Source organism: Pteropus alecto, unplaced genomic scaffold, assembly GCF_000325575.1.
Source record: "Pteropus alecto unplaced genomic scaffold, ASM32557v1 scaffold156, whole genome shotgun sequence".
Classification (NCBI taxonomy): Eukaryota; Metazoa; Chordata; class Mammalia; order Chiroptera; family Pteropodidae; genus Pteropus; species Pteropus alecto.
Genome location: NW_006437746.1, coordinates 3,127,461 through 3,143,358, shown reverse-complemented (window position 1 = coordinate 3,143,358; position 15,898 = coordinate 3,127,461). Strand labels below are relative to the sequence as shown.

At 42.5% G+C, this 15,898-nt stretch overlaps 1 protein-coding gene across 7 annotated transcripts in view; it reads right to left on the bottom strand.

Moving 5' to 3' along the window:
* Positions 1-1,049: 1,049 nt before the first annotated feature.
* The window catches only part of TCAIM (T cell activation inhibitor, mitochondrial), a 31,732-nt gene continuing 16,883 nt past the window's right edge, over positions 1,050-15,898 (bottom strand). For 5 of the 7 annotated variants that reach the window (XM_015591698.2, XM_006914834.2, XM_015591696.1 and 2 more), the window contains exons 6-11: positions 12,991-13,113; positions 10,848-10,945; positions 10,477-10,568; positions 6,839-7,071; positions 5,935-6,066; positions 1,050-1,431 (exon numbers count right to left, since the gene is read on the bottom strand). In XM_015591698.2, coding sequence (XP_015447184.1) covers positions 1,191-1,431; positions 5,935-6,066; positions 6,839-7,071; positions 10,477-10,568; positions 10,848-10,945; positions 12,991-13,113 — 919 coding nt within the window. In that variant the 3' untranslated portion in view covers positions 1,050-1,190. Of the gene's footprint in view, positions 1,432-1,872; positions 2,545-5,875; positions 6,067-6,838; positions 7,072-10,476; positions 10,569-10,847; positions 10,946-12,990; positions 13,114-15,898 lie in introns of those variants that run through there. The other 2 variants (XR_003047170.1, XM_025048943.1) reach the window with 2 other exon arrangements.

Below are 15,898 nucleotides of genomic sequence, written 5' to 3'. Positions count from 1 at the left end.
AAAATAGTGTCCCAGATTAGGATTTACTGTGTCCTGAAGGAGTGTTGGATTTGGTTAAAAACGCCCTAGGAGAAATGCCTACAGAGAGGGCATGCCATGTCACTTGGGGCTGGGCTGTGTTGTGACTACGGGGAGTCCACCCCTAGGGACTAGGGGTGGCTCAGATGAAAGGTACTTTCAAACGCTGGCGGGAACAGGAAGACCGGGGTTGCGAAGGGTGACGGAAATCCTGAAGGGCGACAGAAATCCTGAAGGGCTGCGACCGTTTTACCCTTGACTCTACTTCCTGGGACTCCTTGGGAAACAAACGAGAATGTTCCCAGATAGTGTTTTTCCACGGCAAGGAAATCCTGAAGGGTGACGGAAATCCTGAAGGGCTGCAACCGTTTTACCCTTGACCCTACTTCCTGGGACTCTTTGGGAAACAAACGAGAATTTTCCCAGATAGTGTTTTTCCACGGCGACAAATGAGTCACCTAATTATTAAATGATTAAAAAAAATTCACTGTCTGTTGGTTTCATGCTACCAACAGTCACACTATTTTAATGGGTAGGAAAACTTATGGGTTTAAAACTAAATTCTCTGTCACTGAAGATGTTTTAACAAACTGGTATCCGACCCCTTAGGACAAGGTCAATACCATGTGTTCATTCAACTGCGATTTTCCTTCTACTTGTTCTTTCAGGCAAAATTTGGTTATCTAGTTTTCATTACTCATCGGTCATCTGTTTTGGACATCAACTGTCTGTACTGGATGCAAAATGCATGTGTGCATCCAACACGTGAGATGAGATTATAAAGCTGCATGTGGAATTGGGTTACACGGGGAAGTGAGTTCCATTACTTCAGAGCTATAGTGAATGAGACCCGTTTATCCTCACTCGCTCATATAAAAATATAGACCTGTAATTCTGTAGAATCCCTGATGCACCCCTATAAACATGTTTTCACCTCGGCTGCTTTCTACCTAGTCTTGCCAATCGGATAAGAAATACATAAGACTGAGAGATAAGACCTTTTTAAAACAAGTTTTCCAGCAGACATTATTAAAAAAAAAAAGTCTACTTTTAAAACAGCAGCTAGAAACTTTGTTCTTGTAATAGGTAAATAATACTGTTATGTCAAATCGTGGATTTAAATAAGTTTAACAATTTTTCTCTGATCTCTTTAAAAAATAATAGTTTCTGTGTTACTTAATGGCTTCTCCACTTTTCCAGTTCCAAGGAATACAGAGGTCTCCATCTTGCATGACAGAGTAGAAATGGGACACGCAGAGGTGCATCCCTTGCAGATAAGGCAGTGACTGTTCTAGAAGTCTCTTACAACAATCCACCATTTGCTTACTGGAAACGCTGGGCTCCTTATAAAACTTCTCCAGGGAAAATTTCTTTGTCGAAGCCTGTATCAATTCATTTTCAATAACCTTTAACCTGTTATAGCAAACAAACAAACACAAAAATAAAAACAAAAACCGATATTGCCATAAGCAAAAAAAAAACGGAAATATTTTTATATATCAGAGCTATACCTTTCTACTCACAATGCTGAAAATGACAGTCACAAAGGCCACATTATATGCTTAGAAGACATGCCAATCTTATCATGCAGTATCTATTATTTCCACATGAATCTCTAAGAGTATTTGTTAAATCTTTTTAGGATTAATGGGGTAAAAATAATTAATACATAACCTAAAACGCTCTCATCCTTGGCTAGTAAGTGTCAGCGACTGAAGAGAGCAGAAAGCTGAGGGTTTGACCCTTGGGCAGCGTGACTGCCACTAGCGGTTCCTGAAAAAACAGCGGGCTCACAGGGACGCTGGCCGGAGAGGCCGGGTCCTAGCCACCCTCCCTCCTTCCCCCGCCCCTGCGCCCGCCCCTCTGCCTGAGGCTGCACTGTCTCTGGTCCATCCAGGGCTTGAGGTGAAGGTGCAAAGTAAACATCTCAAGGCACAAAGAACGCAGCGTCTTCCATCCTTTCTCTCGCAGGTGGCAAATGTTCAGGATGTGGTATTTAGGAAGCGGATTCAGTCCCAAACCGGATATGTGAGAGGGCTCCGCCTTGCAGGCCTCCCAGGTGTACGTCACTTGGGAAGCCCAGGTGAGAAGGTAAGAAAAGCAAAATCGTCATGGTCAAGGGCTCCCGAACTAGTCTCATTTAAGTACTGTGCTGGTTAAAAGTACCCAAATATCCTCTTTTACCCGATCTTAAAACTCTGCATAAAAGGGAAAAGTATCATAAAATACCCATAAGCCAGGACAATACTTGGACACGGACATGGCCACTGCAGTCAGTCTGCAGTCAGCAGCAGTGGGCTGTCCTCACCGAAGCCCTGTCCTCACCGACACCTGAAACACTTCCTCAAGTGCTGTTCACTCTTCCGTAGGATGATGACTCCTTCTAGACAACGCTGCTTAGACAGCAGAGAAGGTGGACAGCAGAGAGGCCTGACAGGGGTCTTGGAATGTCCGCTCTCTTTAGGATCCCACAGCGAGACTTCTCGGGTACCGTGGACAGCTGGGGATGACAAACTTTTTCACGTGCTCAAAAACAGAGATACGAACAGTCCGGCTCAGAAATGGAAAACCCCGCAGTGTGGCCAAGCGGCCATGCACCTCTCCGACCTCTGTGGAATCCTCCGGGCAGGCCCTGCAGTCCCGCCCCGTCTCATCCCGGGGGTTCCCCTGACCCCTGGGGTCACCACTTTTCTAATAGGGGCAGCCCGTCAGTCCTGGGGTGCAGTCTCAAAGGGGCACTGAACCCCGAGAAGACAGCCCTTGCGAAGGCTCTCTCGGGCTGTGCTTGTGTGTCTCTGCCGTCTACAGCAGACTAATTTAAAAAATATTTTCAAACACTGTTTTTGGCCTTTCCTTATAATTTCTTATACTCACACCTAACAAAAAAAAGAGAGGGAGGAGGAGGCGCAGTAGGGACGGGGGGAGCAGCATCATGACACGGCGAGTGCGGCTGCTGGGGCGTCCTCCTCCTCCCAATGCTGGGAAACGGGCCAGGCGTGTCCCAGGGGGGAAGGACCCTTCTCTCCTCCGACGCGAATCTCGTCTGTTATTTTTTTTAACACGAAGTTTAACCGCTCTGCCTTTGATATCTGAACGTGAGTTCCACAAGGGTGTGTGTCAGTTTGCACTGTGTGCTACTGGTGACTTACTGTGCTTGCCACGCACCAAGGTGCTCGATAAATATTAGCTGAGTAAATGAGCGGTGTTTTAAGTGGGTGCTGGCACGATGTGCACCAATATCATGTAGCCGCTCTGTCATTGTACATTTCTGTTTCCAATTCGTCTAAGTGATTTTGACATTTACAGTAGGTGATACAGGGTAAGAGGAAACACCTGACTGAGTTACCGCCAAGAAGGCTGGTTACTCCGCCCCGCACCCCCCACCCCGGGCTGTCACCACCCCAGTAAGGGCCCCGAGCTAGGTTATTGCCAGGCGTGGGGCTCCGCAGGAGCGGACACGTTCTGCCCATCAGCGGGGCAGCGGTCAGAGACGGGCATACAAGTCTCGCAGTCCTGTGGTCACAGGGTTCTAGGAAGAGGACCCCGGTATTCGCTCGGGCGGGTGCTCAGGCCCCGGGCGTGGTGGCCTCGAGCCCCTTCCTCATCACCTGGAGCACCTGCCAGCATTTTCCTTTTTGTGACTGGGTTTCCACTCAATCCACTTCGTACAGAGATGAGCAGCTAAAAAGTGTCTGAAAACCACTAAGCACAGGCTTAGGGAAGGAAAGAAGGCGGTCCTGGCCATGCCGGGTGCCACGGGAAGGTGACCTGACAGGGCCAGCCGGGTGGAGGGGACGGGCTCAGGTCATGACTGAGGAAGGCTGCCCGGCCACCCTGCAGGGTGCCTCCCCCGTGGGGGGTCAGCCCCGCGCTGGGAGGGGCCAGTGGGGGAGGGGAGGGGGGGATCAGCAAAACAGACAAGGGCCTCTGACCTCGGGAGGCGCACACCTTCTCCGGGGAGACACTGAACACATGAGAGGCCCGTGGCGCTAAGTGCGACGGGGCAGGAGGACCGGGGCAGGCGGAGAGGCAGGCGGCTCCGCGCGGTGTGCACGGGGAGGCCTTGCGGAGGTGGCAGCTGACACAAGGGAGGTGACGGGCACACGGGGAAGATGCCAGGGCAGCGGGAGTGCTCTGGGCGTGGGAACCGAGGCCCGCCCGCCGCTGTGCTCCAGGAAGATGAAAAGGAGAATGTGGCCGCAGCGAAACCAGCGAGGACAATGGGGCCTTGAAGCCGCCGGGCCGCGGCTGCCACATTCTGGCGGGGACCCGGAGGGGTGCAGCTCTGGCTGCTCTGAGGAGAATCCACTGGGGTGAGGTGAGAGGTCGAGTGTGGAAGCTTGGGGACCAGAGAGGTGACCGAAGCTTAGGCCGGGGTGCGGCGGCGAAGGACAGGAGCAGTGGCCGGCTTCTGGGCAGACGCAGAGGGGGACCGAACGTGGGGGAGAGGAGGCTGGCAACGGAATGACAAGCACTCGAGAGTTTTTATTTCTCTGAGCAGTTGGTAGGGAAGAACTTTCAAAATCCCACCTATTTGAATTTTATTTCTTTTTATTCTCCTTCCTTAAAATCTAGTGGCCATACTACTCCAAAGCTACCAAATGGCCACAGCAAAAGAGAGAGAAAGCAGCGGCGATGGTGTAGCAACCAAAACCACCATCATGACAACCGAAGATCGGCCCCGACTGCTCCCCACGGTTAAAGCGGCCTCGCGACTTAGAAAAGCAATATCACAAACACCAATTTTATCAACCAGTGAAGCAGCAGCATATTTGTGCGATGGGAACTGGCCAACGGCTGTCACCAATTCCACAAGCCAGACGTGCAGCTCCGTCACTTATTTTAGATATAAAATGAACCCACCGTCTCTTGTTAAACGGTCGACCTTCATGGCTCTCCTCTGCTGCCACCTTTCCCTATTTCATATCCTTGGCTGTTTAAACAAGCAGTTTGGGGACACGGAGGAGTGGACGGGCAGCAATAAGTGACCACTGCGGAACCACCACCACCTACCAGGCTCCAGGCCCTGCCTTCCTCGCGCTCGGGCCGTCGGCCTCCAGCTCCTCAGCCACCTCCGTCCTGCTCCTCGGCCACCACAGTCCTGCTCCTCGGCCACCGCCCCCAACTCAGGGCTCCTGTTCCCTCTCCAAGGGCCCTGGCCTTGGCTCGGCCTGCGAAACTCCACGCTGCGGTCCAGAGACCACTGACCTATTTATAGCACTCACATCTCCTACTGGACACATTCCAGAAGGGCAGAGACCAGCCAGCCAGGCCTTCACTTTGTCTAACTGGTACCTGTCACAGCTGTGGACACACAACGGTCACAGCAAATGGTGACTACGCAATGGAACCTCGGCAACCAAACCTCCTCAGGCAACATCCTTAGAAAAATAATTATCAAGCAACATCAGCACTGCTTATGAACTAAAATGATTTTTTTTTTTTACTTTAACATTTGCTTATGAACTAAAATGACTTCTTTTTTTTAACATGTCTCGTTAAAATGCAGATGAAGCTTGCTCTCTCTCAGTAGTTTTCAAAATGTGAAACAATGAAGGCTCCTGGCAGTCAAGCACTCACTGCTTTTTTGTCCTTGTTGTCACCCTTTTCCGCCTGCAGAATTTCTTTCCTGCTTTCTTATCTTTCGTTCTGCTCCTGGGTTGACTTTTAGATTAAGAAGCCCTGCTTCTCAAATTGAGGTACATGGTGGCAATATAATTTAGGTTATTAGGAGACAGCCTTTGCCAATCCCTGGCCAAACAAGGTGGGGAATAAGTGAATATGGAACATTCACAACTCAGTCGATTTCCTAAGTTAAATAGACCTTTAATGTTTCCCATTTATGAATTCTGAATACCTGCATTTTTAAAAGTTAGAAGGAATGACAAGACATCACGGGGGGCTCAGGGCACTCACTCGTCTTTTCTCTTCAAGTTCTCTCTGGCCTGTGGGGCTTTGGTGAGGATGAACCACTGGAGGTTTGCTGGATCGCAGAGGGCTGGGATGTTAAAATGCCCGAGTTCATGCAAGCTGGGCGCATATCTGTCACTGTAATGAAGGATATGAGAAAGGAAAAGTCATCGATTCCTTCCGTCTCTCCCTCCGCCCCCCAAGAAAAGATTTTATGAGTCTGATTAACGGAAAAGAAATGCATCGAGAAAATCCACCGAAAAAGTATAACCAAAATGACTTAAAAGTTTTGCTGTCTTCCAAAAGACACACTTTATCAGGATGACCATATATTTCCTAGCCCTGTGACCTTCCTCGTCTATAATTTTTTTTTTTTTTAACTGGACAGAACAGTTTATTCAGTCCAGTAAGCAATTTAAGACATGTCAGTTTGACGGTTTTGCTCAGTGGAATGTGCTAACACCAGTTATTTCATAAAGTATTTCAATGCAAATTATACTAGGGACAAAGTCAAAACTTTCATCACTGCAGCCTGATTATTTGTATAACTTAGTCACATTTGAGACTGAAGAAATGGGGGTGGTAACCCATTTCATGGTAAGGGTGTGAGAGCAAGAGAGATAATGCATTTAAGCTCCAAGCACAGTACCTGGAAAGTACTATTATCACAAAAAATGTTGGCTCTTGATTTAACATTAGTTTAATCCAGCGCCGACTTTGCCCTATAAATGGCAGTATACTTACAGAATGTTCTAGAGATTCAATCCTTTAATCCTGTCATGTTGGCTTTTCTAATGTGTAAAAATGTTGCTAACAGAAGTAGTGACATTGTTTAATTCCTAAGAATCACACACTTACACGCACAACCACCTAAGTGAATGGATAAGTCATTCTTGTTTTAGATATTTACCTGTTAAGGATCATTTGTAAACCACGCAGACTTCGAGGATGGAAAGGAATTCTGTTTTTCAACAGTCTTTTATAGAATACATTAAGAAGAGCGTAATATTCTTCAAGTGTCAATTCTGGCTGTAATTCTTCAATATAAACAACTTGTATGCCACCTAGAAGATAGCTTATTTGGTCTTCTAAAAGCACCAGCCTCCTCTGAAGGTCAAAATAACTTGGTAACCTTTCAAAAAGCTAGAAGATTTTTTTAAAAAAGGAAAGAAGTATTTAATTTTACATTATGATAATAGTTCAATTTTAGGATTCCAATAAATGGTACTGAGAAATTTTCATAAGAAAATTATTTACTAAGAGGAAGTTCAAGTAAGAAATAAGAGACTTAATGTAATGCTGGAAATATTAATATTCAAAACAAACAACTATAAATCTTAGGGATTTTTAGATAGGAATTGAAGTGATTGCAGAAAAAAAGAAATATGTTCCAAATAAAAATAAGTCCCAAGTGCTAATACTTAGATATTCAGGCAAAAATCTCAAATTTGTTTAAATACTTAAATGGTATAATAAAGGGTTTTAGAAATAAAGTATATGTATTTCAACTCCAAGTCTATTTCTTCGGAATTTGCTTTAACCCATCTAATTAAATTAAATGTGGTCAATGCTACTGAGCACCTACCACATACATAAGCACTAAACTGGGCACCTGGAGGGCACAGAGCATCAGTCTGTCCCTGTTTGCCAGGGGCTCACAGCTGGGGTGCAAGGAAACAAAACAGAAATAAGACTTCGGCATACTGGGTGCCATGTCAAGGTGAGTGGATACAGAGCAGGGCGAGCAAAAGTAACTAAGGAAGTCTATCGTGCCCCATGTGAAAAGAGGAGAGACCGGGAAAGGTGAGATGCATGTGGGACTGTCTCGGGGGAAGAGAAAGATGTGCCAACATGGAGGCACGAGTTGGGACAGCATGTTCACAAAGGTGTCTGGTGTGGCAGCAGCGTGGCACGCCTGTCGGTGAGTGCAAAGAGGCTGAGGAGGCTGGTGGGGTCAGGTCCGGGGCGGCCCGCGTGTGCTACACTGAAGACTCACATTTCACACAGACAGCGCTAGGGGTCGGAAGACATCAAAGTCTCAGAAGACATCGAAGTGTAATAAAAGCAACAGCAGCATAAAAATTCTACAATTGGTTTAAAATAGACTTCTAATCATTTTACTGCTTATGTTTTAAATTCGTTTCTCAATGGGTTATTCTTGTATAAATGGTCTCTACATTTTAAACCCTTTTTATTTTGAGAGAACTGTAGATGCATACATTTTCCATCCAGTCTCCCCGATGGTAACATCTTGCAAAACTAGAGTACACTGTCACAACCAGGAAACTGACCTCATCCAGATTTCACCTGTTTTACCTGTACTCATTTGCGTGTGCGTGTACTTAACTGTAGGCAGTTTTATCCAGTGTAGATCCATGTGACACAACCACAGTCAAGTTACAGACGAGTGCCACCACAAGGATCCCTGTGCTCCACCTTTACAGCCACGGACACCTCTGCTCCCCGACGCCCCAACCCCTGGCAACCACTCATCTGTTCTTTCTATTTTATTATTTTAAGAATGTCATATAAATGGAATCACACAGTATGCAATCTTTCGAGGTTGACTTTTTCCACTCGGCACGATGCCCGAGACCCACCCACGCAGCCGCATGTGTCAGGAGTTCCTTGCTCATCACTGCTGAGTGGCGTTCGTTCCACGGTGGGGATGTATCACACTTTTGTAAATCATTCGAACGCTGGAGGACATTAGGGGTTTTATTCCCCCTAGTTTTTGGCTATTATGAACATTTGTGTATAGGTTTTTGTGTCTCCAGAATTTGTCATTTCTCTAGTATAAATGCCCAAGAGTGACTCTCCTGGGCCACGTGGTAAGCACATATTTAATTATTACAAAAGGCTGCCGGACTGTCTCCCAGAGGGCCTGTGCCATCTGACACACAACGGCATGGCTGAGTAATCCAGTTTTTGTGCGCCTTCACCAGAATGTGGTGGCGTCATTACTTTTCACGTTAGCCATTCTGGTAGGTGTGTAGTGATATCGCATTGTAGTCTTAATTTGCATTTCCCTATAGTTGATCGTGCTGAACATCTCTGCATCTGTTTGTCATCTGTATGTCCTCCTCTGTGATAGGCCTGTTCGTGTCCTTTCCCCATTTTCTTGTTGGATTTTTTTTTTTTTTAAATTTACTGCTGAGTTTTGCGAGTTCTTTATATATTTATATACGAAGACTTTGTCAGAGATGTGGTTTGCAAATATTTTCGACCAAGATATGTGTCTTTTAGATATCGATCAACATCTATTTGATTTGAATAGATATTTCACCAAAGAAGGTATGTGGATGGCAAATGAAAACATGAGAAGATGCTCACCATCATTCGTCATTAGAGAAATGCAAATTAAACCCACGATGAGATAGTACCAACACTCATTAGAATGGCTAAAATTAAGAAGACCATAGCAAGTGTTAGCAGTTTCTTAAAAAGTTAAAATACCTTAACTATCCAGCCATTCCACTTTCAGGTATTTACCCAAGAGAAAAAGAAATACGTGTGCACACAGACATCTGTAGATACTGTGCATAGCAGCGGCTTTGTTTCTAATAGCCAGAAACTGACACAACCCGACATCTGTCAATAGGTGAGTGGATAAACAAACGGTGGAAAACCCATACGATGGAGCGCTACGTCGCAACAACAAGGAATACTTTTCTCGATGCATGCAATGGCATGCATGAATCTCGAAAGTTATGCCGAGTAAAAGAAATCAGGCACTTTCCCTGCCAAAAAAGTACATACTCTATGATTCCAATTATATAAAACTCTAGAAATACAAACTAATCTATAGTGACAGAAAGCTGACCAGTGCTTGGCTGGGTGGAGGTGCTGGGATGGAAGACAGAGTTGACAAAGGGACATGAGCATTCTTTTGTGGGTGATGACATGTTCACTGTCTTGACCGTGGTCATGGTTTCGTGGGTATTCACATATGTCAAATCTCATCAAATTATACACGCTAAGTATGTACGGTTTACTGTATGTCAGTTATATCACAATAAATCTGTTAAAAACAAAGCAAAACAACAGAATGCAGGCCTTTAGGCTATGCTTCAGAAAAAGACTATAAAATTTCCAAATAAAAAATGACTTAAAAATCAGTCCTCTAAACAAATCTTTTTCAATGGAAGAGGTGCTATTTAAATTAAGTTCTCTCTTCTTATTAAAAGTACCATTTATGTTCTAAGCTCTGTCTTAGGCTATTGAGATTTCTCTACCTTCCAATAATTTTCAGTCTAGTAACATATGCAAAGAGTCCAACCAGAACACCACACAGAATATGCCAAATACCTTAAGATATAGATGTCAAAAAAGGTACAATAAAGAAAGCCTTTAGGAAAAAAAAAAAAAATCAGTCTTCTAAGTATTTTAACTACGTGATATTAAGCATCTGATCTGAAAAGACACATATCTATGATTAAAAATTTTTTTTAGTTCACTGACATAATAGCATAGTTTAAAACAAAAGTAGGTGGTATGTTGATAGCAAATCAGAGATTTTTTTTTTTTTTGCATTTAAGCTTTTCTTACCCTTGTCCAGTGATGATGGACATCCATTGTTCCCAGCATCACATGGCCCACCGCACTCATTCCAGAGCGGTCTGTAAATATTATTGTACATCCTGATGACGAAACACAAACCCTTTGGTCACTGTCCAGAGATGCTTCCTATTTTTTCACATTGTACAAATGATTACTTAAATTTGGTGTATAAATTCAGGATTAAATTTAGTAGAAGCTTAAAGGCTAATTTTATGTCACTGATTTATTCAAAGGAACAGATTTAAAAATCAGCTACGACACTCACATCTGCAAAGACTTTTAATATTTAGTTTCCCTCTACGGTTTCCAGATGTGTATAGAAGCGAAGTGGATTTTAAAAGAAAATGGAAATCATTTACCTTTTGCATTTTTAAGCGTTTCCACGTTCTGCTGTGCTAAGCGGCCTAAACTATGCAGCTGGCTACAGCGATGGGCGATGCCCCAGCTCCTCTGCCACCTAGTGCAACAGAGCACACAGGCGCATTAACGCCAGCACCCGAGGGGCAGGCAGCACTCACCCCGACTGCTGGGCGCCTGGGAAGCCAAGTTCTCTTCTCCAGTACGCACACAGCACGCTTCCGAACGCGCTCAGTTTTCAAGAGGCGACCAAATGGAAAATGAATTGTTTACCAGAGGGTAGAAATATTACTACTGACGTTCAGAGATTTGAAGATTTAAAATGAGCAAATACACTACGTGGTTTCTATTTTAAAATAAGAGGATGACATGGGAAAGACTCTGAAAAAAAATTTTTGTTTTCTTCTCTACATTGTTCAATGGTGATGATTTTGTTTTAGATGTAAGTTCCAATTAGGAATTCCAGTTAGGCTTCTCAGATCCTTTTCATCTTATTGTAGAGAATGATTTTTATGACACCATATAATCTGCTCATTTTATAAATAAGCATTAGCTCTTAGTGACAAAATGGAGCCTGATGTTCGCATGATGCCAAAGGCACTGCTGTGCAAATGTGAAGAGCACCGGTCTTAAGTGGTATCAGAAAACTGACTTTTGAATTCTAATTCTGTGATTTACTAGCTCTGTGACCTTGTGACCAGTAAGTGGAGAAGCAGTCACGTCCGGGGGGCGGGGGGACCTCAATTGTTTTGGTCTCCGAACCCCTGTTGCACTCTCAAACATGGAGAACCCCAAAGAGCCTTTGTTCATGTGGGTTCTATCTATTACTATTTACTATAGTAAGAATTAAAGCTGAGAAATTTCTTCTCGATATGGCAAAGTAATGTTTATGTCTTTCTAAGAAATCCTTTCATTTTACTAATCCCAGTATGCTTTGACAGGTCTTTTAAAATTTATGTTAAAAAAAGTTACAGTCACATGCATTAATTAATTTATTTTAGAAACGTTTAAAAAGGGTCTTCTTGCTTTATTTTTACTAGACCACGGCATAATCGAAGTGTGGTTGAAAAACTACTGACGAGATGGTAAGAGGACAGAACAGCTATCGGCACAAACCCAGGCTCGGTGCCGCTCCGGGTTCACACGCCTCCCCGTGAAACCTGAAGGCACAGGGACAGAACGTGCAGCGCTACCTGGCTCTGCAGGCAGACGTTAACAGGGCTACTGCGGTGCACGAACAGTCGTCTGGCTCAGTGTAAGAAAAGTCCTGAGGATGAGGGTTGAAAACAACAAAACGAGCTACAGCAACCGGTAACAGACACGTCGAAGCACGAGACTGGGTGACGACTGCTCAGGGTTACTGTAGTGGGGAGTCCCATGACTGAATCACGTGACCCTCTCCTTTCCCTTCGTTACAGTTCGAGCAGCTGTTGTGTCTATTTTTGTACTGGACTTCGGCATGTATCTTTATATAACTATTTCCAAGTTTATGAAAACTTAAGAAGTCATGCTGTATAACACAGAACCAAGAACATAACATCCACTTCTCTCTCCCTCTTTTTAAACTTGAATACTAATCTTACGTGATGGGGGAATAATTATTTTTTACATATTATGTGTGTTAAGGGTGCGGTTCTGGGCAAAGATATGCTAATGGCCAACTTCTGATTCTGTAATCTGCTTGCTTGTTTGATGTTAACTAGGGTGTGGCTAGGCTTTATAAGCTGCCTCTTTTGGGAGCTCGAGGCCGATCTCCTCGAATCCTGCATGGTAGAGAGTCAGTCCCGGCCGGCTAATAAAGGCTCATAATTCATCTCAATTGGCTCTGTGGGTCTTAGAATTGATCGCGCCACAACAACGTGTATATGGACAAGGATATTTTTTTCTAGAAACTTCTCATGTAAAAAAGTTCAACTATTATGCTAAATATATATCAGTATCTAAACCATACTTTACTGTTCTAAAAAAGAAACTGATAATAGTTTTCTAACATGGATGAATATTTCAATACTTTCACAAAAAGATAAGTGAAGAATATTTAGTTATCCAAATAGTTAAAGATGCAAATATTTAACCGCTGGAAAACTTTACCAATAGGTAACACACGTTTATTTTAATCTCGAAGTTCGGTTCTCTCTTTATTACCTGATATCTGAGAGCTGCAATTGATGAGACAGTTCATCTTTTAAACGATCTAGTTCTTTTCTAAGTGGCAGACTATTCTCCAGCTTTTTAACAGCACTTTTCCCATTGTTATCTAACCAGGATCTAGAAAGAAAAAGACAGAGAGAGATACATATTCTAGTGCTAACCGTAATGCAAACATTTCTACTATTGAGAGACATATGTATTACCTTAAAGCAGCCCCGTTTAACTGAGTTTCCAATCACACCTTTATCAAGTTATTGGTAAAAAACAAAGGAGGGAGAGATGAGTGTCGACTGAGTGGCTGAGATGAGACTTAAGCTGGGCACTGGGTCGGGTGGAACGGGCGGCGGTGTCAAGGAGCACCAGCGGGTGGACAGACCGACCTGAGAGGAGTCCTGTTTTTGGAGACTTTGTGGTAAAAAGACTAGACTGGTAAGGGGTGACCAGGGAGATGAGGGAATAAACGCTGAGAGCTCTGGGTACTCACAACCAAGATTAAAGTAAAGGAAGAACTTAGAGTCTACCTGTCTAGAAGCGACAAAGTAACCACTGCGAGCTCCTTGCTCGGGATGCACTGCCTTCTAAATGGCACCGATACCATGAGATGGTGCTTCTTTGATGGCAATTCATGGTAGGAATTATTTTAAATGGTGACTCGGTACGTGTGTGTGCACACACGTGCCTGCACGTGCATTTATATGTAACTAAAACAAGCATTTCGAGAATTAATACTTACACTTACAGACCATATTTAAAACATTTAAAAAAGGGACAAAACAAAACAATTGGTCCCGTATTGATAAATTGTGCTATGACTTACAATTTAAAAATGCTGACTCAGCCTGTAAACGAGGGGAGAATAAGTAAATACATCTAAGAGTTAAATCATGACTATAAAATTCCCAAACATCCTATAGAAATAGATCCAGTGGTGCAGCTGTCCAATGTGGCACTGCGTGGACACCAAGATTGATCCGGAACTTAGACATTGTAAATGAAATACGACTACTTGAGCAAAATTCGAGTAGAAAAAATGGAAGTCTGACATTTACTGGTATCTTAGTAGCTGACAGAATAGCATTTCAATGGTCTTTCTACAGTTCAATGACATGTTTTTTTTTCATTAGGAAGGACATTACATGTGAGATTATTTTAGATAGAAATGGATCCTACTGGCTTTCTAAACTCAAATTATATAATTAAAATACATTTTTGTTATATTATTTGATAATTGTAAAATATATCCAAAATATGAAAATACTAAAATTTATAACACATAGTATTTCGTAATTTTCTTTTAGACTGGTAAATTCCTTTTATTATAGTATATATTACTATATTTATAAAAAAATTCCTTTGGTATTAAAATTTTAATTTCACCCTTTTTTATATGGTATATAGTAAAGTCATTTTGAAGTAAGATAAAGAACAATTTGCTGAGAAATTCAAACTTACACATTCAAATTTACATTTACATGTAAATCTAAATTTTAGATTTAGATTTTAAATCTAAATCTAAAATTTAGATTTACATGTAATTACCAGATGTAATATGAAAATACATTAAATAGAGCTTTTATGACCTGATGATTCTTCTATTTTGTGTTTTAAAAAACCCAACTGATTTTTTTGCACAATTTCTGTGTTTCCTTTCACAATAGTAAGACTATTTCAGCCTGCACTACTCAACAAAAATAAAATTACCTAAAAAATTAAAATTCCATGCTAAATAATACTATCGTTATGTTTTTTTTCTTTTAGACATTATGTCCTGAAATATTAGAAATATCTTAACATGCTTTCAAGAGTAAATTTTGATCAGGTGAATGCAATTTATAAATCAGGTGTAGATTTGTTTGATGTACATTTGCAGAATTATTTGTAATGCTACTTCAAAACTATATAATTTGGCATGTGTTCTTTATGATTCTTCTGCAATCTACATTTACAATAAAGATGAATTAAAAAACACAAAAATAAAAATAAAAACTTAAAACTGTATGTGTTCAAAATGACCACAGCGACTAACAGGTGACAGGTACCTTAAGTCTCCTCACTAGTCAGCGGTCACTCAATTTCATGATTTGAAAACTCTCAAATGGTTCAACAATTTTATAATTATTTGCAAAATAATTACACATTAAAAAAAATTAATAATTGAAACAAGACATTGGTACAGATACAATTCTGGCTTTCATAATAAAAAAAAACTCCTGAATCCTTATCGGGAAAAAGTAACATAAAATGTTGAACAAAGCCTCAGCAGAGGTTCCTTCAAAGTGGGCAATATCCATGTTTGGGAAAAGGTCAAGGCTGGCCTGAAAGGGCCCTGTGCCTGTGTGACTATGCTATAACAGAGAAACTGGGTTAAGTTAGGGAAATAATAGAAATGAAACCTTTCGAATTAGTACAGGTGTCATAACTCCAGCATGAGCACGCTAAGGCATGCTGGTAAAGGCAATACAGATTTTTTTGCAGCATTCAGTCTACAGTACAATTCAGTCTAAGAGCCCAAAGAGCTGTTTCTTGCCTGTTCTCAGTGCTGTGCTGTCTTCTCCCGTCCTGCCCAGCCTGGGCCTTCGGCCCTACAGTTACACTTTCTTAAAGTTAATCTCAAACTCCGCCAGGTCTGATGATCTGGTTCAGGTAAGTCACTAAGATACCAATGCTCAAGAAACATAACCCAAGGGCCTTCAATATAAGCATTAAAAACTAAACAAAACAGAAATCTCTACCTGCTGGATTTTAGAAGGGAGGCACTGAATGGGAAGATCTAAGGTGACACCAGTCACTTCTCAGTATTCTCTAGTTCAAGAAAAACAGGCAGAAGTGAAAAATATGAAAATAACATTATACCAAGAACCGCCCACAACCTTATTCCGAGTTTTTTTGTAAGCAACTCTGA